This window comes from Poecilia formosa, unplaced genomic scaffold, assembly GCF_000485575.1.
Source record: "Poecilia formosa unplaced genomic scaffold, Poecilia_formosa-5.1.2 Scaffold304, whole genome shotgun sequence".
NCBI classification, from domain to species: Eukaryota; Metazoa; Chordata; class Actinopteri; order Cyprinodontiformes; family Poeciliidae; genus Poecilia; species Poecilia formosa.
In genome coordinates this window covers 691,854-717,322 of record NW_006800243.1, presented here as the reverse complement: position 1 = coordinate 717,322, position 25,469 = coordinate 691,854, and the positions used below count along the sequence as shown (strand labels likewise).

The 25,469-nt window shown below is 36.7% G+C and overlaps 2 protein-coding genes across 3 annotated transcripts in view; one reads left to right on the top strand and one right to left on the bottom strand.

Annotated features, from left to right (window-relative positions):
- Positions 1-9,434: 9,434 nt before the first annotated feature.
- On the bottom strand, positions 9,435-12,702 carry irf1b (interferon regulatory factor 1b). Of its 2 annotated transcripts, XM_007572577.2 has the most exons (10): positions 12,549-12,702; positions 11,903-11,997; positions 11,711-11,810; positions 11,430-11,597; positions 11,273-11,313; positions 10,986-11,118; positions 10,761-10,874; positions 10,607-10,635; positions 10,318-10,432; positions 9,435-10,099 (listed from the first exon to the last, which is right to left on the bottom strand). In XM_007572577.2, exons 2-10 carry the CDS (start codon positions 11,987-11,989, stop codon positions 10,011-10,013), a joined length of 876 nt encoding a protein of 291 aa, XP_007572639.1. In that variant the 5' UTR covers positions 11,990-11,997; positions 12,549-12,702; the 3' UTR covers positions 9,435-10,010. The 2 variants fall into 2 exon arrangements, with proteins under 2 accessions (XP_007572639.1, XP_007572640.1); XM_007572578.2 differs by lacking the exon at positions 10,318-10,432 and having other exon boundaries at positions 10,014-10,099; positions 12,549-12,656.
- A 9,431-nt stretch (positions 12,703-22,133) lies between these two features.
- Positions 22,134-25,469, top strand: part of acsl6 (acyl-CoA synthetase long chain family member 6) — a 38,135-nt gene continuing 34,799 nt past the window's right edge. The window contains exon 1 of the mRNA XM_007572575.2: positions 22,134-22,454. Within this exon, the coding sequence (XP_007572637.1) occupies positions 22,409-22,454 (46 nt within the window). The 5' untranslated portion in view covers positions 22,134-22,408. The remainder of the gene's footprint in view (positions 22,455-25,469) is intronic.

Sequence of the window (25,469 nt, the reverse complement as noted above, 5' to 3'; positions counted from 1 at the left end):
CAGACCTGATGACAGGATTAAGAAGTGACTCGGTAATAAACCAGAAAACTCTGGCGTCACACATGGACTGAATATATTTGCAGATCTTTTTTGTCCCTCGTGCTTAGTTGGCGTGTCTCTTCTGAGTGCAGAATGGCAGGAGTTTTATTTTGAGTCTTGTTTTATGACAAATGGCTTCTGCTCGTCGTTTGCTGGCCTCAGTGATGCTGAACCAAGACATGAAAAACGGAAACGTCAAAGTTCCCAGAGGAATCAGCAGGTCAGCAGGAATCAGAGTCGCAGCAGAATGAGCTGCTTCTTCTGCCCTGGCTGGTCTGACTGTGGATTAGAGGATATAGAAAGGCAACGAAAAATGGCTTCAATGACTGAGAATGTCATGCAGAGTTCAGTAGTAACTAGTTACGTTTGCTTGAGTATTTTTTATGTGCTTTCAGGAGTATTTTTACTATGCTGTACTTGCTTCCACTTGTGTAATTGTATTATAAAGTATCTCTTGAGTAAAATTTCTGGATTTTTGACCCACATATTTTAACTAAAACTTCACCAGACACAAACACCTCCAGTTTCTGTTAAAGTTTCACAAGTTTTTTACTCAAAGAAAATGTTTTATTTTGCCTGATTTTGTTATTTTTTTGTTATTTACATGAATTATTGTCATTTTGGTCCTTAAAATACCCAAACTTCCACTGAAATGTATAATTTGTTCCAACTGATGTAGTTTTTAAATATCAATAAATTGCTAATTTGATCAATAACTTCATGCTTGAGCAGATGTTTTACTGAATACTTTTTTACTTGAGTAAAAATATGTTGAATTAGATACTGTACCCACCTGCTCATACAGCAGCATGCATTAATTAATATTCCATGTTAGGAGTCTATAAAAAGACAATATTTAAGCTCATTTTGTGCAGATAAAATGTTTGTGAACATACATTTTACTATCCAGTTTAGCAAAAGAAAATCATTGGTAAATAAAAAAGACATAGCAGATCAGGGTTAATGGATGGATAAATATATTTTTTCAGTTAATTCAAGCAAAGACTGTTTCTTCTTTCAGATCAGGTGAGATAACCAAATTTATCTCAACTGGCTATAAATGCCAGAATAATTAGATTTTTAACCAATTCTTTTTTTTCTTTTTTTGCTTTTTTATATAAAAATTGCTTTTAGCAAATGCGAGGAGTTTTAGTAACCTCCAAACTTTTCAATGCACATTTTTCTTTTAACTTATAATTTTTAATTTCCTTTGTTTTAAAATACAAATAAATAGATGACTTGAAGAGAAACTGGACACAGTGACGAGTTGCATCTTGTAGAAGTTTCTAAATGTCTATTTTTCTCACACTTCTGCAAATTTTTTATCCCTCTTTGGAAAAGAGTCTGAATAAAAAGTTCCCTTAATTTGCAAAATTAATCTAAGAAAAACTGATTGCACATAGTTTACTGCTCATAACAATTTCCAAAAATCTGAACTTTTACCTAGATGGTAAGTAATGGGCGATACAGTTTCAGTGTCATGAGTGAAAAATCTGGGGAAATACCAGCCCACGTTAAGTTTACACTGTTGGTTAATGGCTTTATTGTGCATCTATGAGGCTAAAAGGGAAATAACGTTGCATGTGCTTTTCTTTCATGGCACTGAACACAAAACTTTGCTGCACTCTGAAGTAATTCAGCGAAGCTTTATTAAAATTAGAACAGATTGTGGAAAAAAAAAAGTTTACATTTGTGAAGTGGAAAGCACCAGACTGTTCTGCCTTCATTTGCATTTTTGTTCTCAAACACGTTACCAACAAACAATTCACCATCTCCTTTAACTGTTTTCTCCTGTGGTTTTACAAGTGGAGCTGTTACTGTTACCGTCACCAGATCTTGTCTTTTCACACAAGTTTTGCAACCTTTCCTGTGGCGTTCACACATACACAGCTTTCTTTCATAGGAGTTCAGCAAGTCCTCCATCTTTGGTCTTTTTCTTGTCAAACTTTTTCATTTCCAGCCTCAGGATGAAAGCAGCTTGATGTGTTTGACTGGCAGCCAATCAGAAAGATGGGAATGGAAATTTGGAAAATAGCAATTTATTAAATTAAAGGCTTTTTCTATCTTCTTTCCTTCATCTTCAATAACACATTTTAACTTGTATTTCATAATAATGACTGAAAATGGATTATAGTTATAAAAAGAAATCAAATTTATGATTTTAAAATGTATTTGATTCCATTTTTTCTCCAACTTTCTGAGCCGCCCTTCTGGCTCCCTTAAATGTGACTCGTGTCATTAACTTCCTTTTTAGAGAAAAACTATTCCTGCCCAACAGTGAAACATTTAGTCATGTGTATTAAAGGTTTAGAGGAGGTCACATCAGGTTCAGCATCTCACCAGGAGATTTCACACCAGGCAGTTCCCTGCGTTAAGTTGCTGATGTATCTTACTCTAATGCAGTCTTGTTCTTATTAAGCACCATGAATAACTTTTATAAACTCCTCAGTGACGAATGTTGTGTTCCAGAAGCAACTCTACATGGTTATAAAAGTATAACTCATGAGGAGAGAGTACTGGAAGCTGTGCAGCTGCATAACGCTGTAAAATATAGGAACCAGAGTCAAACGTTTACTGTTGCTTTAATTGCTGTGCTGCGTCTCCAATGCACTGAGATATGCATCAGCTTGTTGATAGGAAAATGAGCAGTGGCAGAAACAAAACCTCCTCAGAGCTTCAATTTCTCCTGTCTCCATCTCCCTTCATGTAACAGAGTGTAGCTATGGCAGATGCACCTTAAACACAATAAAAAACAAGACCAAGACAAGCAAACTGTTTAAAAATACTTCCTACTGATGCATATGAAATATGCATTTTCTTTATATAAAGCTCAGTTTTTCAGTTTTTAAATGGACATTTCAGTTCATTTTTGCAGCTCTAAGGTCATACCAGGTCATATATTTAGCCAAGTTAATTATTTTTTTTCTTGTTTTGCTGCCTACTGTTAGCATAAAGCTAACAGTAGCATAAAGCTAACAGTAGCATAAAGCTAACAGTAGCGCCTCTAGTTTATAAGTACTAAGTGTTATAACTGAAGTACATATGACCTTTTGTTGACCTCAGTTTGAATTCATAAAAATACATTCATTATAGAATCTCTTCAACTCAAAATTTCAACAAGTTATTCAATTTCTTTAAACATTTACAGAATTTTTGCTTTTTACACAGAAACCAGTAATATTTACAAAAATAACATGTCATAATGCCAAACAAAACATGTAAGATCTGTGTCTGTAGTTGCAAAGTAATGAACTTTTTTCACATTTCAAGTAACTGCTTTTATAATCTGCTTGTTGTGAGACAAAGGAAGTTGCATTGTGGTTGAAAAGATGACAGCATTTGATTCCTGCAACAAACTAAAAATACTTTTTCTATCATATTAACTTAGTTTGATTTCTTTTTATTAACCTCATATACATCAGTTATGATTCTAAACCAATTTTTTTTTTTTTTGTCAGATAACAGGGAGCTTTTATATAACATACTGTTTACTATAACATCGTATAAAAGTAGAGGAGGAGGGAAGGAATGCATGCCTGTTGTTTCTTGTTGTGAAATTCATTTGGCCCACAGGGTGACTTGGCAGGAATGAAATCCACATCTTTAATCATGACTTATTTTCTTCTCTTTTCAAAAGACACCAGTCTGTAAAGCATCTGATCGCTGGGAGAAAAAAGGAAGAAGAGGAGACGCAGACAGATTGTGGGCATCTTGGATCTCTGGCATTATGCACCATCAGCAGAAATAACAAGCCTTTTGGACATATAGAAAGTTTCACATGTTTTTTTTGTGGTTCTTGTTTGTCATTGTGGATTTTTGTGTCACGGTTGTTTAGCCCAAGTATTCATACATTTGAAACTTTTTCCACATTACGTCTCTTTGCACAGACTGCAGCATAAAATGCCTCATAATTCTGAAATGGAAGGAAGATGGTTCATTTTGATTTGTTTTGTTTTCAGTTTAGTTATTTATTGCTCTTTTAATTTATTTTAAATTTTTCCTGGTCAGCCTCCCCAGTTGATGTTTTGTAGAAACGCCTTTTGCTCAATTATACCTACTGGTCTGTTGGAGTAAATCTCTGAAAACTTTCACATCCAGTGACTAAAAATATTCCTGTTTGGGAAAAATGGCGTCTGTGATCAGCCGTCTTCACGTAGTTCCATTAACTAATTGATTTAAGCTCAAATGGCTCAATTGTTCTCAGCCAGGTGTGGCCAGCTCCTGCTCCTTTGTGTCCTGAATGATCTTCCTCTGATTCAACACACCTGAATTAAATGAATGTTTGTCCAGAATTCTTCAGTAATTGATCCTTTCGGTAAACTGCGCTGGACACACCTAAAACATGCAACCCTGCAGCTTTCATGGGCTGAACGTGGCCAACCAGAAAAGGATCCTCGGCATAATGCTGCCAACAATCTGAACGGATTCTCCAACTTGACACAAAAACTTCCCGTTCTCAGTTTTGCTGGTCTATCAATAGATCTAATGTTATGTTATGTAAGCTGACCTGGTGTTTTAATAAAGGACTTCACCCTCATTGGAACTGATTCATGTCGAGCTTCACACTTGTTCTTTAATTGGTTAATGATTGAACTGATTACGCCTTTACTACAAATAAAATGGCTCTGAGTTTTATTAAGGTGCAAACTTCAAAGTGTGATCTACGTCACGTACGGCTGTTTATTTCTTAACTACTGCAGCAGTTAATATCTAAGAAACTATTTTTCATTAAGTGTATGTCAAGCCGTCACAGCAACACATTTAAGATAAAGTTGTTCTTTATCCTAAAAGATGTTAAAACATTTACTTTGTCAAACTGAGAATTTCTGCTGGAAATGTTGCACTATTGTGTTTTTTAATTTTATTTCTGTTTATTATAATTTTCCACATCCACCTAATAAAAACAATACTAGAAAACTGGGCCAATAAAAAAATTTAATACACAAAGAAAAGTATGCATAATATCTACTTAGTGATGTATTTTTAATTTAATAAGCCTCATTGAAACGCATATGCTAAATTACTGCATAATTACAGGAATTACTTTGTCCATACAAGAAAATTAATGTGGACATTAGACTTTGTCTAAACGAGTAACTTTAAAAGTTTTGCATCATTCTTTCAGTAAAATAGTGAAACTTTCCATGTCAGTAATTTATGCAGATTATTTGTAAAAATGGGCCACATGCTGATTATCTTCACTGATCTGGGATCGAGTTTGTAAGTTTCCAGGAAGCTGGCTGGTCGAAGCCACCATTCACTGCGCTGAAAGACTTGTACAATAATTTATAATAGTTCTGTTATCATAACATAATAATGGTCTCAATTCCAGTGGGATATTTCAGTGTTTCAACTAAAACATTTACAAATAGAGCTGCACTCAGAAATTAACCTCAACCCAGAGACATGAACTGAATGTTTTCAATGTTTTCATGTTGGATTATACATCTCTATAAATAAAAAATATACTAAAGTGCTTCCAGATGGCATAAAAACTGAATTAATTTTGATTGAATAAAATCTCACAGAGTATTTTTGAATACTTTTTAGAGGAAATTTCTTACTTACTTCTTTCTTATTTGTTTGTAATGTAACTTTTTATTACACGGACAATAACTTGACATCAAGTAAGGCAGCAGTCAATTAAACCCAATGTTTTTCACCAATTTTGAGAAAAATTTGCAGTAAAATCAGAAAACATGAGATCTGTTGATTTTGTGTGAATTTTGCAGATTTGTGAAAAAATGGAGGGACTTGTTGATGTAATTTGGAGTCTAGAAGGCCACATAAAAAGCTACGGTGGGCCAGATTTGGCCCCCGGGCCTCGAGTTTGACACGTGCTGTAAACGTTGTAGATATTCATCATAAAGGACTTTTCCACCTCTTCACTGTAAAACATTTGAGCCACTTTGAGTTGTGTGTATTATCTTTTACTCTTTAAGTCAAATGAATTTATCAAGTTTTAGATTCTGAACCTAAATGTGAGTTTGTGAAAGATAAACTTACAGTAATAAGTTGTGTTAACTTTTTATTAACTTTATCAAACCTCCAAGAGTTGAATAAACTAGTTTTTAGGTTAGTGCTTAAAAAACTGAAAGCAGAAAAAAACAGGAGTGGGAACTATTTCCCAGGATGCTTAGCGGCGTGTTTCTATATCCACAGATGGAAATGTGTTACATTAATCTGACTCTGTGTTATTAAGGAAAATGTTTATTTCAATGCAGCTGGAAGATGATGCTCCGTTAACACTAAATGTTTTTGAGCAGAATTCATTGAGATGTTTAATAAAATTTATTATGGGATCAGAAGTTTTGTTCATGCAATTTAAAACAAGAATTTAAATTATTCTAAAATAAAAATATATAATTTGATATTGTGAGTGAAAATAGGTATGAAATAATTATTTGATTTAAATTACAGCATTAAGTTGAAACTCAATTCAAGATTAACAAACTTAAGTTGTTTAAACGTTTTTTATCTCTTGTTAAATCGACTTCATGAACTTTAATTTCTGAGTTAAAAACAATAAAATTTTCTTGCATTTCTGTGGCAGCAGGTGGACTTCAAGTTTAACCAGCTTTACATGTTTTACAGTGTTTGAACTGCTCACATCAGGGACAGAATTAAAAACAAAGATAAACTAAAAAACTACTTTTTCACACAACGGTGCCAATATGTGACATCTTAAAACCTGCTTCTTCAGCGTTTTTAATTCACTGAATAAGTGACATTTTAATTTTTACAATAACAGAAGTGTTGATTCTGATTTAAAATGCCAAATAGGAATGTTCTTATCATACATATTGGATGTGAGAAACCTTTGTATGATTTTAAAAATATAATAAAAGTGGGTCTCGGCCCATTCTATTCATTACCTGCATCTTTGGAAAAACATTTAATGTGCTCAATATTTCTGAATGGCTGAATTTTACTGTTTAAATTGAAATGAAGCATCGTTTCTCCAATATGTTGAAAAAACAGTGGCTTTTACTGGGCGTCCTAATTTTGAATTAAAGTCATCGTGAACAGTCGTGTAAAATCCACTTACACTTTGTCTTGGTTTAATTTTATGACTTTGAACCACAGTCAGGAGAGCGCACTGATAAAAATGGAATTATTTGCAAAATGTAAATGGGCCAGAAAGCAATGCAGGTCCAAAACAGAAGTTTATGTATCAAACAAACGTCTGCGGGTGAATTAACACTTTGGTATCCGTTCATATCAACCTACATTTTTTTAGAGTCTCTGAATTAAAATTTTTTCTTGTTGTTGTTTTTGTTTTGCTTCATAATATGTGAAAAGATTGAATCTGATTTATTTACTCAAAATTTGTACCTGTTCTCTATATTTGAGCATGGCTTAGTTCGCACAGTTAGTTCAGAAACTAAAACTCTGCAGAGTTTTAGTCCATTACAGCCAGGATCAGGTAGAGTTCATCAGCAGTCCTTCCATGTCGGATTCTTATCTCCGTTTCTTCGACCTCGCCGTGAGTTGAGTTACGACCCGGGAGAGAAGTTCTGATTTCACACTCTGGACCTGCACAGCTTCAAATCCCAGATATAAAGATGTTTTATTCTTCAGCTTTCTTAGAAGTGTGAATATTTTGGATTTGTGGCTTTATGACCAAGAGAGTCTGCTTGGGAGTTCCATAATTCACTGCCTCTCGGAAGGTCAAAGGTCATTCCATGGTCCATGCTGAAAGAGGGTCTAACTTAGATTTGCTGAAAGAATAAGGTATTCATTTCTTAGGCCTTCTCCTGTAGTGTGCGATATTTAACTAAACTTTAGAGGAAATAAAACATAGACTAACAGGACCAGTGTGTACATGTATGTTTAAATGCAGCCACTTTATAAAAGGGAAAACAGGAAGGCAGGTTGTGACAGTGTGCATATGAGGGTCATGGTGTTCTTCAGAGATTCAGCCTGGGGGCAGAAACTGCCTCAAAAATCTTTATAGGCAGCATTGACCTGAAAGGAAAAGTTTGTATGGTTTGTGTCCAGGATGTGTGGGGTCTGCAGAGATGTTAGCTGACTTAGGTGACTTGCATAGAAACATGAATTTCAGTGTAATCAACTATTTTACAGGCCAGTCATGGCTGTAGGTCTCAGGACAGGCAGCGCTTTGCAGAAGAACCTCAGATTTAGTGCTTGCATTTATCGATTGCATCACTGGTACCGACTGCTGATTCTGGAGATGTCGCTCTGCAGGACAGCTGGGGAAAATGATCACTTGGTGTGCAGATAGAGACAAACCAGGAAATAAAAGAACAGAAATAAAACTATAAAACATAAAACCAAGCAGACTTTAAAATACAACATATGAAAAAAGTTGAAAACCTTCATAGTTTGTAACCCTGTGATCATTTTGTAGTGCAAAATTCAAAAACATTCGACAGACAACATTTGTTATGAAAAACAACAGCAAAACATGTACAAACCAAATGTATGAAGATAGTACCACCACCTCCGTTTGGGACAGAGCAGCTTTTGTTAGAGGAAAATATCTATAAATACTCTGAGCACCGATTTGCATTTTGCATGTCAAGATAGAATATTGTTGCTGTGTTCTGACATTTAGCCCATTGTGTGCTATTATCTATAGATTTTAAGGAACATTATTCAGAATTGGTTACATTTGAGTTAATTGCTGAAAACCCTTCAGTTTTAGTCCAAACTTTGGTCAGACGGCTTCCAGGAAATGCCCCGCTTCCCCTCCTTCAGCCTCAATGAAAAGTTGCAATGAAGTCACATGACTTATAATAAGTTGTGTTTACGCAGAAAGCAATCCAAGAAAACCAGTTTCCTGCTTTTCAGGCATTTAGGGATCAAAACTGAGAGGCTGAGAAGACGAGTATGAAGACTCCATCAAACGCAGCTGGCACTCATCCAGAAACATCCAGACAAACTTGAAATGTTCTTTAGCACGAATGAAAAGAATGTATTCTCTAGATAAGGAAATATATCAGGCCAGGCATAATTTAACTTTTTTTCTTCAGCTGTCATTCATTCCCCTTAAATGTTGCATGTTTGTCACCTTATTATGCAACAGCAGTTTTTCTTCAACACCCCGGGGTTTACAGGGGAACCCCAGAGGAGGAAGAGAAAATACATGGAGGAACTGTGTTTGTGCTGCATGTTAGCTGATAATGAGTACTTCTATTGTAACAAATAGTAAAGCTGTCATTTTAAATGTGATTGAAGATTCCCTGTTTTAGAATACAGTCAGGCATCTGCATGCTGTGTATTTTTTACTTAAACAAATGCTACTATTATTATTTTGAGTGCGATTCTACATCATGTTCTTCATCAGTAAAACATGCAATATAAACCAAAACACTCTGTAGATCAGGGAAAATACTGTTAATTTTATGCTATATATAAAAACTTAATAGTCATTCATATTTTAAAACACTTTTTATTTTGTAAAAAAACACACAAACACAAATATATACACTTTGTACAAATGCTTTAAGGAAACATGTAGAAGTGCTTTCACATGAAGTTACTTGTCAAGAGTTGAGATGTTAGAATGCATTTACCCCATTAACAAAATGTCACTTATAAGTCTAACGGAAAAAATATGTATGTGATAAAATAAATGGCACTTCAACCTAAGTTAAATATTTATATCAGTGTGTAGTTTTCTTTTTGGAGGTATCTCCAAATTACTGACTTTTTTGGATCATGATGTAATGCCCGATCTTAAAATCTGTATGGTAAAAAGTAAAAACATAAGTGCTTTGAACCAGCCAAAACCATATGCACACATCTAAGCTTCTGTAACACAGACAAATTCTTCATAACTTCACATCCTTGGATACAAGAGATGAGGACAACTGTCCACACACGAGTGGCTTGCATGATAGCTTAATGTGGCGGGGTTGACTCTGACGGGGTGGAGCTTGTGAACAGGAAGCGCTTTAAAAACAGTCCAAAATTTTAAAGAGTCCTCCTGTCCGGTCATGGAGATCTCACATCAAGGAAAAGTTGTTCCAGAATTCGTACGAGTTGCTCTGGAAGTTTGTGTCCAGTGTTGTGTACTGTGGTGGGTCTTCTAACTCTGAAAAACAAACACAACATTCCAGCATAAATTAAGGTGACAATAGGTATCCATTTTCAAAATCAATTTTTAATGATCTCTTGTCTTCTTCCAAGAGTTTGCTACATGCAAAATGTGTTGAATTTAAACTCCCAAATTGCAAATATACAATCTATTTCTACATTTAAAGGTTTAAAACTGCTGCAGAGTAAATTTTGTCTTTGCTTGTCAGTATTTACCTGAGGAAGACTCACTCCAATTACTCCCTGGACTGGTGCGTGCTTCATTGTGAAGGAATCCCCTGCTGTCTGTATTGCTCATCCACTGTGATTCTTTCTCCAGTATCTTGCAAATCTGTAAGAGTAACACCAGACTGAGTACAAACTGGAGATTTCTCGCATCGTTTTTTTAACGATTAGCTTAATTGTATCATTAATGATGCCAAACAGACAGAACAAGACAAGCAGGGGTATTCCTGCCAATGAAAAATGCATGCAGTTAAGAGTGGGAGCTGAAGGTCATGCTTACCTCAATGACGTCTTGTTGATAGTCGTATTCTGGAAGAGCACAGCGAAGAAGCAGGGAGAGAAAAGGAAAATACTATAAGTATACTGATGGGATACATTTCCATCTAATTCTCTTGCAGTTTTTTTCCCAGTTAGTAAAATTTCTCCTGTCTTACCAAGGTTGTGTTCAGGAGAAACCTCAAATCTGTGGGAAAAGTGGTTCTGCAGAGGATCTGTCTCAATCTCCACTAAGAGGGACAACTCTGGAACTTCAACTGTACAGTCGAATCCTGCAACAAGAAACCGCATTTAGAAAAACATCTATCGCTTGCATATTGCACAGTTTGTTTGTTTGTTTGTTTGTTTGTTTGTTTGTTTGTTTTGCAAAGTTTCTCACTCACCTGCATGCTCCATGTTCACTGTGCTGTCTACTGTGTTCTCCTGAGTGGACATGGTTTCCTCGGGCGGACACATGTTTACAGGAGACTGAGTGTCGCTGTAGTCTGACTCCATCTCTTCCTTAACTGCTTGTCTCTGCAGAGATAAAAAAAAAGTCAAAATCAGTTAATTTCTTTTCCAAAACATAAAGCTTTGTGATTGCATTTACATAGCCTTATCTAAATCTGTGAGAGTCACATGATTTGAATAAATCCCTAACTAGATGCTGCAGCACATTGACAGTATTTACCTTCTTCCTTGACTTGGTGTCCCTCGATTTGCTCCTTTTGTCTGTGCAAAGAAAAGAAAAACATTTAATCACTTTACAGCTCAATCTTTTAATATCATGTCAGCAACAAAAAAATCTACTGTGAAAATCTTGAAATATGCCAAGAATTGTTTCTCACCTTTGTTTTTTGAGACAGCAGGCAGCATTCTGAAGACCCGCATGGCTTGGTGGCCTTTGTTGATGCTTTTGTCTTTCACCTCCTCAATGTCAGGTAGGGAGTTCATGGCACATCGGAAGTTGGCTTTCCAAGTTTTGGGATCACAATTCTGTCCCTTCGTGTATTTACCTGTAAAAACCATTTAAACATTTGAGTTTTTTCATAACAAAACTCAAATGTTTTGTTATGTATTTGCATATTCATTACAAATACAGCTGAAGTGCCTGTTCCTGTTTGCTCACCTGTATGGATGGCCCATTCTTTGAACAGACAGGCGTCTTTGTCAAGCTCCCAACCATGTCGAGCAGCGTGCTTCCATGGAATAGAGAACATTGTCTTCTCCTGCAACATGAATACAAAACATGTTTTAGCTAAGCAGACATTTTATAGCATATTTACTTTAATTTCAAGCTCCATCTCAACAACTTACTGACCTTATCCACCCATTGCAGCCCGCTGATGGTGTTTGAATCGATCATCTTCTCCAGCCACGGCCTCATTCTCATTCTAGACACAGGCATGTTTGTGCCTAAAATACGAAGCAACACACAAAAAACAAGATAGTCGTTAGATAAAGGCGGAATCCGATTTGATAGACAGAAGAGAGAGCAACTGAAACCCCCACATCCGCCTTTGCTTAGATTTATAGCTGCGGGTTGGCCGTGCTAAAAGGAGGTGAGGAGAAGTTCATCTGAAGGCTGCAGGGCGCGCAAGGAGGAGAGGTTTGGGGGCGTTTACATGCAGAAGTCAGGCGAATGTGTGATATCCTTAGACCCAAAAAACACACACAGCTCTTCTGAAATTATTGTTTTCCGAATTGATTCGTTTAGTGGCCAAACAAAGTAAAAATAAATAAATAAATGATTTTTTTTTTTTAAAGTAACACAACTCCTTCTGGAGGCGCACGGTGCGCGATATTCCCATCCATAAATTAGAGCCGATTTCAGTTCAATTAGTTAAAATGCACAAAACTTGAAAAACGCGTTCTAAACTGTATTCACAGAATATTTAAAATGTTGCTACTCAGGCGTAAATCCTTCACATAAATTCTTACTAAATATAAACCTCGAAACCACTTACAGTGTTTGCTCCTTTTATAATCCGAGAGGAAAAAGGGAGATGTGTGAAAATCAGTGATGCGAAAGTTCCGAGTTCGCTGTAGATTAGTTTCTTCTCGTTCCTTAGTTATCCTGCTGGATAGCTTTCTTGGACTGAGTGAGGTAGCGTGGTAAAGGTTGTCTTATATTGGTGCTGAGTTGGTATTCCCCCATCAGCCCAGAGGGCGGGGCGAACTGTAAAAAATATCCACTATGAAAACACATGCAACTCCGGCTTTGACTCTGATGTCAGTTTTTATCAAATATTTGAAGATGTTGCCGTTTCTTTATGTCGGACTTTTTTTTTTTTAGCTTTCACACAAAACATTTTTATCCAAGTCTTGTCAATTTTCCCCTAAAATTCTTCATGCATAACTTTGTAATAGAGGAATGAAGGGATGTATAGTTAAATAATTTTAAAATAAATGTTTAATTAGCAGATACGTCTGTTATTAACATTTCATCAATAAGCATGTATTTATGCACATGTTGCAAAAAATGCATTAAGAAGCTGAAAGTAGTACGTTTATTTGATCTATTTGGGGATGTTTTTTTACAGTGGCGCGCATGCGCTTTGTGAGCCTCTCGTTCAGCAGTGGAGCCGTTTCCGAGAAATCACGTTGTTGAGTGCAAGAGGGAAGTTAATAACAACACGGGCTGATTACAGTAGCCCGCCGCACGTAGTCCGCTGCATAAAACTATGACCTGACCTGGATGGAGTTTTGTAATCCAGCATGCAGAACAGTGCAGGGAACTTTGCAGACTTTTCGGACGTTTAGCAACATATGCACATGTATTTAAAACTGCAATATTTTTAAAACAGTTAACAACAACGCCATGTTGTGTTAGTGTTCTTATTGTTAAATAGAGTAAATTAGCTTATGTTGTGCCTTTCTAGTCAGACCGACTCAAACGCATATTATTATTGTCATTATTATCATTATTAAAAAGAGGTTGCATTAAATGAGATCAAACAATTGATTTCTTACTCTGTTTTTCATCAGCAAGCCTGTGAATACCGGCCCACATACTGGCATGACAAACGTGCACATGATACCAGACCAGCCCTTTAGTATAAACAGCGGGGCTATGAGAAGCGAAGCATTTACAAGAAATGATGTAGTATTTTTTTTCTACCACTAGAGGCAGACTGGCACAAGCGTTCCTGCACTGAATCCGCTCAGAGAGGAGACATGAGGAAGCTGCTCTTTCACACACACACGCACCTTATCAGATCTGTGAGAGAACCTTATCAGATCCTCACACTGGGCCAGCGCTCATGAAACTCTTGGGAACAAAGCAAAAAGCGCTAAAAATAATAACAATAATGAATGAACAAAACTAATTTAAAAAAAGGGATGAACTCATAACTCATACTAATAAAAATGTTTTGTTTTTACTATGCTTTGATTATTACCAACGATTAGGTGTGGGTGTGGGTGTGTGTGGGTATGTGTGTGTGTGCGTGGGTGGGTGGGTGTGTGTGTATCAAAGAAAGGCTTGCTATTTAAAACGATGAGCGCACGGTTAAAACGCTTGGGAAGCCCCACAAATGCCTTGTCGCATCTCCCCCTCCTGCTGTCCTCACACTGGGGCTTCCCGTGCGGCGCGGCTCGGGGCCGCGCGCATGCGCCGCGGCTGCGCGTCTACGCTGCACACGCGCCGCCCGCCGCCTGGCAGGGAACGGCAGGGAGTTTTCCTACGGAGTTTTTCACCGGCAATAAATGTGTGGGATTTCCCGATGAAGGCAGAAAAAACAGAAATCCATGCGGGGGGCTGGATCCTCCAGAGTTTCCGCCCTTCTGTTCTTGGAATGCTGTCAGCTGTCAGGCAGCGCGGTGGAGAGAAATAGGTGAATTATAGGAATTCACTCCAGCTGATATTCACTTTTAGTTTTTGTTTATTAGATTCTGTAGCTGTTCCGCGAAAGCTACAGGAGTTTGTTGGAGAACATTAGAAAGCATCAGGAATAATAAAAATTATAAAAATATAATCAATCAATCAACCAATTGATTGATTGATTGAAAAATATAATGTAGGTGGAAATTGTCTGCAAAACCCACACATGGACATCCACTTAGAGGGACAGTAATATGCGTTTTCCACGCAAATGGTGACATTTTATAGCACAATCAAGTAACTATGTGACTTTCAAATGCTATATCAAATATAATTTTTTACTTCCTGATTTAATGACTTGAAATTGGGCCTCTGTCCTTTAAAAAAACTCCTGCTTGAGCTAAGTCATCACAACATCGTTCCTCTCTTCAGGCTTTAACAATATTTTTACCAGCATTGCACTGAGAAGTAGCTTATAAAATGAGGTCAGCAGATGCAGTTCCACCAGGTGTTTGCTAATTGCTGTTAGCTAGTCTGAGGGAGCTGAATGGGGGACGGATCTGATCCAATTAGATGAAAACTTAACTTTTTGGCCTGCATGCAAAATGCTTTGTTAGCTGGAAAAGTAACACCCTGAGCATCCAATCCCCTAACCACAGAACATGGAGGTGGCAGCATCATGCTGTGTCAGGGAAGATAAACATATTTGTGTTAAAATGGTCTAGTAAAAGTCCAGATCCAAATTTAAATTAGTGTGTAGCAAAGATTAAGCTTAAAGACAATCTCCACTTAGTCTGACTAAACTTGAATAGGCCTCTTATAATAAGTAATAAATCAACAAATCACTTTATAACTTAAAATAAGTCAATCTTTTTTCTTTCTACCAAAATCTGGATGATAAAAGTCTTCAGTCTGTTGCTTTGGTCTCAAAATGTCAATTTTGTACACATAGACTTTATAATTAATTTTATGTGTTGTTTCTGTTGTTTTATTTATTTTGGATATTTAAAATGTCTTCCAGTTCCAGTGTTAAATATTCAATAGAATGTAAAGTTTATTGATCTTTGAGAATGTGTTCTTGCATTATTATTTTTGCTATTACCATTATATTACTGGGAAATGCATCAAAACCGCAATATTATTGTTTATTGCAATAACTTCTGGGACAATGTATCATGCAGTGAAATTTGTAATCATGACAGGACTATTTTTAATTATTTTGCAAAGTAGAATAAATAAGATTCAGCCGTTTTTCTTTTACATTAACTTCTAATTTGCTCGTAAGTTCTGAGTTTCCAACCATTATTTCTTAGCATGGTTCTGTCATACTGGCAGTTTGCTCTGCATGCGGTGCCACCTGAAGGAATAAAACAGTAATTTGGAGCTTTGGCATGAGCCAAGCTGCTTGAGCATTCGGTCTCTATCCCCACTGGACCATCTGCTTTGACAGCTCAGTGACACTGGATCAGGCCAAAGCCCTCATGCGTCAGCCACACTATTGCAGCACATCGTACAGGTGGGAGACTGCAAGCTGGGATTACAAAAAGAAACACTTGAATTTTAGCATAGCTCTGCGCTGTTTCGTGACAGCGTTTGCTGAAAAGCAATTCAAGTAATTTCGTTTGAAGACGGCACACCAGCCCAAAGGCTGTTTTGCAATCCAACGTGAATGCCATTCCTGAACTGAACTTCCTGATGCCGTCCTGTCAAATTCTGATCTTTTTAATTCACGCTTTTTAATTAACTTCCTCAAAGTGAGCTAGAAATAAATTCCAATCACTTATAAAAGTTCTCATTAAACAACTGCTCAATAATCAGAGTCTTTCCATTTTATTAATGAAATTATGTCCATTATTCACCTTTTAAAGGAAATAGTAGTGGAAGATTTCACTTCCTTTAACATCAGTAACTATTCCCAGGTCTAGAGGTCGCAGCATTAATGCAGGAAGATCCTTTATTATCTCTGAGATGTCAAACATGTCCAGTCCTGCATCAGGCTGGCTGAAGAGGATTTTTATAGGCTTTGGAGTACCAGTCAAATATTTTACACTAAATGCCCGTTAACTAAGAACAGAAGCAAAAAGTATGAGACAGTCTTGATGTTCTGTTACGAGACAGAGGGGCAGATCTCATGCAACCTGACTTTAGAATAATCCAAATAATGAATCATTTAAAATTGCATAAGTTGGTTTCTACTGTTTACTGAACAGACTCAGGCAATTCCACACTTAATCCCTTCATCCAACTGTCTCTAATTCTCACTGTGCTTATTGTTATGCTATCATCAAACAAATGCATTATTTTAGAAATTAGGAGTTTGGAGTAAACACTTCTTCTCCAAGTGCCTGATCTTTTATTTTCTCATGCATTAAGAGTGTTTATTCCATATTTTTGACATCTTAATCAAAACAACATCCACTTTATAACCATAGATAGTAAAGAGGACAAGAGGGAGCATCTGAATTAAAAACAGGGTGAAATGTGTCAGGAAACGAAAAGGGAAACAGAATCAGTTTCCTTGGCTTCTTCCTATGAAAAGTCATGTGATGTTTTAGAAACTTCCTGAAAGTTTAGCACCCCCATCAGGTCACTCACTGTATTGTTTTAGAGAGCTGAAACATTACAAGTCTGACTGTTTTTGCAAGTTTAAACAGAAAAAGTCTGATAACTTTTCTACACTGCAATGTTTTTGCTTCTAAAGTTCTAAGATTCTTGTGTTTGTTAGTTTGTTTTTGTTTGATTTTGTAATAAGAATTTTGGTTTTTGTGTGACCCGGAGAGGGTTGCTTCTTGGTTGAATTGAAAGAATACAGGATAATGACTAGAAAGTATGAAAAAAATAAAATAAATCATCCCGACTGCTTCATTTGTCTTCCTTTTGGCTGTTAAATTTTGTACTTTCACCGTTTGGCAGCAACATCTGCAGCTCAGGCTGCGGTTTGCTCTCTGCAAACTTCCTCCTCAGTGTCAGATGTTAATATGATGGACTGTAAATAACTCTGTAAAAATGTCAAACTGAGGTGCACCACTTTGATGTCCTTTAATACGTGTTAAATATAACTTTATTTCATTTGGACTTTAGGACGTCTTTAAGTTGGCAGCTGAAGGAATGTGGTTAATGGTTAAAGAGAAGGTAATGATAGTGGCACATGGAGGTCAAAGTGATTTTCTTTACATGGTGATTTTATCTTCTGTTTTGATAAAACTAACAAGTGACAACAAATTACATAAGCAGAGATGCATCTGTCATGCCATTCATTCTGCAAACAAAATGATTTCATATTTTCTTGTATTTAATTGATGATGCTCTCACTCTTCTGTAAAATATTTTTGACACCAAGAACATACAGGAAATATCAACTAAAATATTATACAAGGGAAACTTTATTGCAAGCATTAACTTGGTTAGAAATATGATTTTGAAGCATCAGTAATCATGTTTTACACACATCATGCATCAGTAATTTATATAGAATATGAGAATGTTGTGATTTTCACTTTAACAAGTTCTAAAACACCTGAAAGTAAATCAAATAATCCTTTATTTTGACCTCTGGCCTCAGTTTTAGGGGCCTAAAATGCCTGTCATTATTACAGTTATTAGAAAATGTCACAATAAACTATAAAAATAAAATACTTGACATCTATTTGGGTGGGTTTGCCTTAATTAGAATTAACCTTAAAACAGGTAAATATGCTATTCAATGGAAAACTACTCACATTTAAAACAAAAGTACATTTTATAAATTGTGTTTAGGATATAAATGATGCGGTCTGTAGTGAGAGTTTTCACACTTCATTTCAGAAATCATGCAATAAAAACATATTGTTTTTTTAAGATTCTCATGCTGAATATAAAAATCTGTTGCTTTAAATATTTTTAAAATGTTGTGTTTATGTTGGTCTGTTAGTTCTCAGTGAGTTTAGATCTCTTTTTCACCAGCTTGCAGGTTTTTACCTGAAGCTTTGCTACGATGATGTTTTTGCTTTCATTTTGTCACAGAATACAACATAGTGATTTTGGGGGGATTTTGTTTTTATTCTGATGGGGAAACACAAAACTTTTTTATTCATTTTTGTTGAATGTCTCACTTTCCTGAAGGGTTTTTGTTCCAGAAAACTTTGATGAGGAAAAAGAAGCAGGAACTTTCTTTACTTTTCTTCTGCCTTTTTTGTGACGATCAGCGATTAAGTCGGATAAACTGATTGGTGGGAGTGTTACATTAATTGATGGATTTTAATCATCTAATAACTCAGGTCTTTTTCCAGGGTGGGATTTCAGCACAGGGAACATTGTCAATGTCTCTTTTTTTTAAAGAGTTTGGTGCAAAAGTTTGATCTCATATCCAATTTTCTCTAAACAGATTCAGAATCATAGATGCTGATTTGGTTTAGTTTAATACTTCAGGTTTTGTTTAGGTTGTAGTCTCTCCTTTCTTTTTCATTTGTAAACCTTAGTTCATGTTTTATTTCTGTCTTTTTTCTTTTATGTTTTATTTGCTTCCTATTTTTCTTTTCTCTCATCTTTGCGTCTCTTTGCCACATTTTGGTTTTGCATTTGTTTTTTTTAGTTTTCTGGGTTTTATGTTAGTTTCTGTTCATCTTCTGTGTCTTCAGTTTACCTGCAGGCAGCAGCTCATTGTCAGCTGCTCTGGTCATTAATCTCACCTGTTTCTGATCATTTTCCCCAGTGTAAGTTTCTCTCTGCTTCAGTAATAATTTCTTCCATCTTGTTTCATCTGAACTCAACTGGTTCTGTTTTGTTGCCTTTGTTTTGGATTTTTATCTCTACATCTGACTGTGCAGGTGAGTTTTTGTTGCTACTTTATTTCCTGCCTTTTCACAGCCTCAACTGGCATATACAGACTCAATGTATCAATATACTCCATTAATATTTGTTTTAATGTGATAATTTTAGCTTGATACCGTCTCTCTGTCTTCTTAAAACTGAGCTCAATTAAGCTGTTTTAGATCATCAAATACATTTTAATATATAAAAAATTAGAATGAGTAAATATCACTTTTGTTTTTTAAAGGATAAAGCTGCTAAAAAATGAATTCATTTCCTCCAGCCAGACTCATTTATTATTAGAAACTCCTGTAGAATGAAATAATCACCTCAGGTGAATTTGTCTGACAACATAAACTAGACGATCAAACATCCGCCCCAGTCAAGATAAATTTAAAAGTTTACAATTGATCAGTAAGAAAGATTCCTTTTCTGTCGCTACTGGAAATAAACTATTATTTTATTTTACTGATTTGTTGACTTTGGTGGTTTTTATTTGAGATTTTATGTGTGGTGTGACAGGAAATCTTGGAGTAAGATTTCCTGAATTTGATTGACTCTTTTAGTCTCATAGCATGATAAAGGACACACACTGGCTCTCACTGCCTATGAACTCTATGCTTATCAAAAACATGTGGCTCTGTTTTTCATAATGGAATAACGCTATAAAGCTCCAAAAAGTTTATTTTTACATAATACCCCTTTAAATTCACAAGTGAGTTGTCAATATAAACTGTTTTCAGCCACAACATGAAGTTTTATTCTAAGAAAATGGATGGATGGATGGATGGATGGATGGATGGATGGATGGATGGATGGATGGATGGATGGATGGATGGATGGATGGATTTTGGAAATGTTTTCCATGTTTTCATATAATTTTTCATGGATAATTATCATTTCTTGTTGCTTCAGTTTAGATCAGTCATCTCTTCATTGTTTGCAGCTTGAACAAAATGCTGCTAACCGTCTGTTATGGGGAACTAAAAAAAAGGAACGTTTAACCAGAATGTTCCAGTTCCAGCTTCGCTCCACTGGCTTCCCGTTTGTTACAGGTTTGGTTTTAAATTGTTACTGGATTGTTACAGGTTTTTAGATTTGATATATTTTAAAAAGGATCTTATAAAATGTCAAACATCCATAAAAAGACCAAGGTTGCTGCTGCAGTCCCAAAAACTGTGGAATAATCTATCAATCCACACAAGAGAGCTCATAATCTGGAGATTTAATGTCTTTTTAAAGACTCATCTCTCTTTAGCTTTTGAATTCAATAACTATTGCCTATTTTTATTTTTATATTATTTTTATTTAGTGTGCTTTTTCTTAACTGTTCTTATCAATTATTTTTGTTCTCACTGTGCTGCACTTTGGTGCAAACTGTTTGTAAAATGATGCATAAATAAACTTGACTTTAAGCTTCGGTTATCCAGGACAATAAACCGCAGTCACACGTTCTCCTCTGAATGCCTAAAAACATAAAGTTTTGGAGTGGCTGACTCAAATCTGCTCAACATGTCGTGGTGTAACCTTAAGCAGACAGCATTTTGTTAAAACAATATGGCTATTGTGGCTCAGTTAAGCAATTCTGTAAAGACAAATAATTTCAAAGATGGATTACATGATGCTACAAATGCCTGATGACTGTTGGCACAACCATCTCTGAGGCTTAGAGGGACGTTATCTTTAGACCAGGTTGGTTTTGATTAACTTTTCCCTTTGAGTCAGAATTTGAAACTTGCTCTTTGTTTTTTTTATTTGGTTTTAACAACAATTTGTTAAATCAAGTGAGTAAACTTATTTGATTTTTAATAAAGGAATCTTAGCTAAAATGCTCCACTTTGTTGAAAAGTATTTGTTTACCAAGTAAAATCAGGTTTGCTGATTTCCTAATTTATCAATAACAACTGAATATTCAATGTGGTGTCCTGATTTTTTCTTTTTTCTCCAGGTGACAAGATGTTAGGAAACAATAATGTGTCAGAATTCCTGTATGTTTTGTTCAAAATAGTAAGATTTTATAAGATGAAACTTTTAACCCAGAGATGTGTGTGTACTTTGATCCCAGTGCAAAATAAATAAACTCAGCCATCAAATATGTGGCTTTAGCTCGCCCACTTTCATTCAGCTTTTCTCCTGACGTGAAATTGCAGGTAACCTGATAAACATTTACAAACTTAATGAAGATAAAAAGAGGATTGCTTGTAACTTTATTGGCTGCGCTGCTTGTGAATTTGCTTGACATTGTGCATGAATGAACGGCTTAGCTCTCTCTTTTTTGTGCTTTGAGTCTTTTTTTCCTGCCTGCAGATGTAAAAGAACAGGTCTTCACCAGTGACCCATTTAATAAGGTGAGTCAGCAGAAGCAGAATAAGACATCAACTCGGGAAGACATCTGGATGAAACTAATCAGATAAAGGCGCATCGTAACGCATTGATACGTGTATTATGTAGTCGTGTAGTTATTTTTATGTAATTTTTACTTCCTCCCCTCCATCTGTGTTTAACCCACCCTCTGTGTCTGTGTCAGCCTTTCTCAAGGTTACTTTAGTTCAATGGGCGTGTTTTTCTGAACCACGTGACTCTGATGCAAAGTTACTCCGTGTCAGCGTGCTGAGCTGCAGGGATGGCGTGATGTGGCCGCGCATCCCCTTCAAACAAATCAATCAAATTAACAAAAATAAATCAACACTCAGATACAAAAAGTTGTATTCCTTAACATTTTCCAGATAAATAAAATAAAATAAAATAATTTTCCAGGATGAACCAGGGGTAACCAGTATCGGATGACTTTTAAATTTGTGGTTGATCATTAATTGACATAGAGAACAAACTTCATTAGATGCTCAACCTGACCTACAAGCCGTTTAATGTCATCAGGAGAGTCTGCCATTGCGCAGCGTCCAACTAGGTGAAGGTGGACGGCGCTGGAGGAGGGATGCTGCCCGCTTCTTCTTCCTCCTCAGCTACACGTGTTGTCGTTTATTTTAAAGCAGATTCTGCACGCTGAGACCCCCTCCTGCCCGGAACGACCCCTTCCCTTCAATTGCCGGTCCCAGATATTCCTCCCCCACCCCCTTTCCAACCCACGCAACCCCCTCCCCCTCTCCCCACCGTCCCTCCTTAATCTCCTAGATTGTCGGCGACTTGCTGCAGTCGATGCTGCAGTTGTGAGCCGCTCCCGACCCGCACCGGGACACCTGACTCCATGAGAGAGACATGCTCGCATTCGTCCTGGTCTCTGGGTCACTGTGGATTATATTAGGTGAGTTCCATCTCTGCTGGCCGTTTTTTAACATTCATTCTTGTTCTCCTTTAGCCGATAGCCGCTGCACCTGCTTCTGTGTCTCGCAGGGGCAGAGCTTCATTGTGTGCCATTCACTGCCGGTGTTCCGGCTTTTTGCTTCACAGATGTAGAGATCCCTCTGTTTTTAACCGGAGTTGATTTGATTTGTGTAAACCTTGACACGTTTTGGCTGCTGGCGCGTTGCCTGCGCTGTAATAACGCCATTATGTATTTTTTTAAATGATGCTCAGGAAGCACGTGTAGCCTCCAAAAGCAGCATCGCTGCAAACATTAAAGCAACAAAATCTAAAAATGTGCTTTATAATCCGAGAAATAAAGCTTCGGTCAGATTGGCTACCTTTGATCAGGTATCGGTGCATGTTGGACCTGATGCCATGCGCCGTAAAACAAAACGCGGACATCCTTTCATTTAACCAGACAAAACACCGTAACCCTCCAGATATTAAATTATGGCCCTTATTATGAGCGAAATGGGATAAACGCGTGCTTTTATGGCCTGCCAGCTGCTATAAGGTCGTGTGACATTGTGCGTGGAAACCGGACACACGTCATTTTCAAACCTCCCCACCATATCCAGGTCATATCTCTTGTCTTTTGGGTTGATTTGCCGCAGTGAGCCTCATCCGAAATGAGGAAGCGTTCAGAACGAGCGCCGCGCTGTTTCCTCTATTTACAGTCAGTGCGCCGTTTCACACATATGCAGGCGGTGAAAGTCAGCATTTTGTCTGAGATGTCCTCCGCCATGCATGCTCCGATGATGGAGGGAGGGAGGATGAGGAGGATGAGGAAGGATGACGCGCTGCAGAAGAGCGCCGCTGATTGGCGGGAGCTGTCCAGGAGCGAGGTGGTGCTGAATCCTGCGGCCTACCGGCAAAAACATGGCGAGAGCGGGGTGCTCCTACCTATACCCCAACCCCCACCCCGATCAGAGGCACACAGGCTTTTACAAGGTGCTATGAAGATAAGCTGCGGGAAATCTCTAATAACCCTGATGAGATTTGTTTTCTCCATCATTACACTTTAAGGTTGCTTTATTTCAGTGTAAAGAGTTGAATCAGAGGCTATCTACTTTTAATGCTAATTCCTCCTAATCAGGAATGATTTTAGAGATGCTCCAATCAGGGAGGTCACCAGGGTTCAAAGGGGCACTATCCTCAAGGTCACAGAGGAAACTGCAGTGCACATAATGAGGAATATTGTATTTAATGTATTCCCAAACATGTTTTAGACATTTGTGCTCACCTGATTTAAATCATCAGCTCATTTGCTGTAGTTAAACATTAAAGGAAGAACATTCAGTTTCCAGCTGAATGGAAACTTTAAAATAAAGGGGAAATTACCCAGATAATTATAATAATTTTATACCATTTATTTAGATGAGCAGTCCTGCTTCTTCATCTAAACTGAAGGAAAAGATCTCCAGAATTATTATTAATATTACTATAACTACATGTGGAGCTCAAAGCTTTGTGTTTAATGTAAATTGACTCAAGTCATGATTTTTGGTATTTGATCTAGTTCTGTATTTAATTATTTTTCTGAAACAGAGCTCTACTACTTTAACATTTAGTGCTTAGTTTGTCCAAACCAACTAATGGTGAATAATCCACATCCTTTCACTGCATTTATATTTGCAAGATTAGTTGCACAGTAATTTTCTTGTTAGCTGTAGAGGAGCTGAACCTGCTTTCAGATCTGTGTCTGCATTGGTGCATGAAATTTTGGTAAAATGCTTCCTGCAAATGAGCTGGTGACAGTGAAATTTAACAAACTTTTCTACTGTTCATGAAAGAGGTTACCTCTTGTGCTGTGGGAGAGAATCCTCCCAAAATAACTAACTGGATTATGAGTGTATTATTTCACTGCAAAAACATGTTTTAGCTGTTTTTAGTTGCCTTTTCTAAGTTATGACTGGTGGCATAACCAACTGTAGCGGTCTGTGTCTTATCCAGATTGTAAATATTTCTACTTTGTGTCAAAATTTTCCATGAAGCTGCCAACACTTTCAAACCTTATATACTCCATGGCAGGTGGATTTTAAAGGCTAAATGAACAAAACCATTAATAAAAAGATATTCTTTATTATTGTTCATGTTTCTCTTGCTGCTGAAGCTCCATGTTACTCCTGAGTTTCACCAAAAAAAATGTCCTACAAAACTTAAGTTACTCTGAATGATAATACAAGCCAACCTGCACCGCTCATGCTGAACAGCTGTCCAATAAAAACAAACTTTCATTGCAAACTTCACTCCTATATTTATTATTTTTAGCCCACATTTTGATTTAAAATAGTTTTTTTTATTTTCTAGAATGTTTTTGGATTAGAAGTAGTATTATTTTATAAGAGAGGCCTATAACATAAGTCCAGAAATTAGTTTTATATAGAAACTGTGTGATTAGGGTGATGGCTTGGAGGCATCACCTTGGGTCAGAGTGTGAGTGGAAACAGAATAAAAGCTGGTCAGCAATAATTAAAAGGGTTTGATTGTTTTAATCACACTAAAAGTATTTCTACTGAATATTGTGATTGGTGTAAATTAATTTTGACATACCATTTTAAAAAAATAAAATGTAATTTACAGTTTTGAACTGATTCCTTTCAGACTAGCAAATATAGCTTGAGATGATTCCCTTTTGGTCTGATTGCACTGGCTGGAGGCGTTCCTCAGGGAGAGGTTCTTGACATCTTTTACCTGCCTTCTCATCCAGACACCCTGCTGCTCCTCACTTTAAATAATTCAATGTAATCTTCATCTAGTGTAGCCCTGCGCAGCATGTAATCCAAGTCTTTTCCTTCCTCAATATTTCATTGAAGTAGTAAAGGTAGCTTCACCACACCCATTAGGCAGGAAGCAGCTAACACAACATCTTCTTGCTTTTAATTTGGCATCAGAAACTTTATGGCTCCTTTTAGGTGATTGCTTAAACAGCTTTCCTGGTGCAAAATATCTAGTTCACTTCTGCAATGGGTGA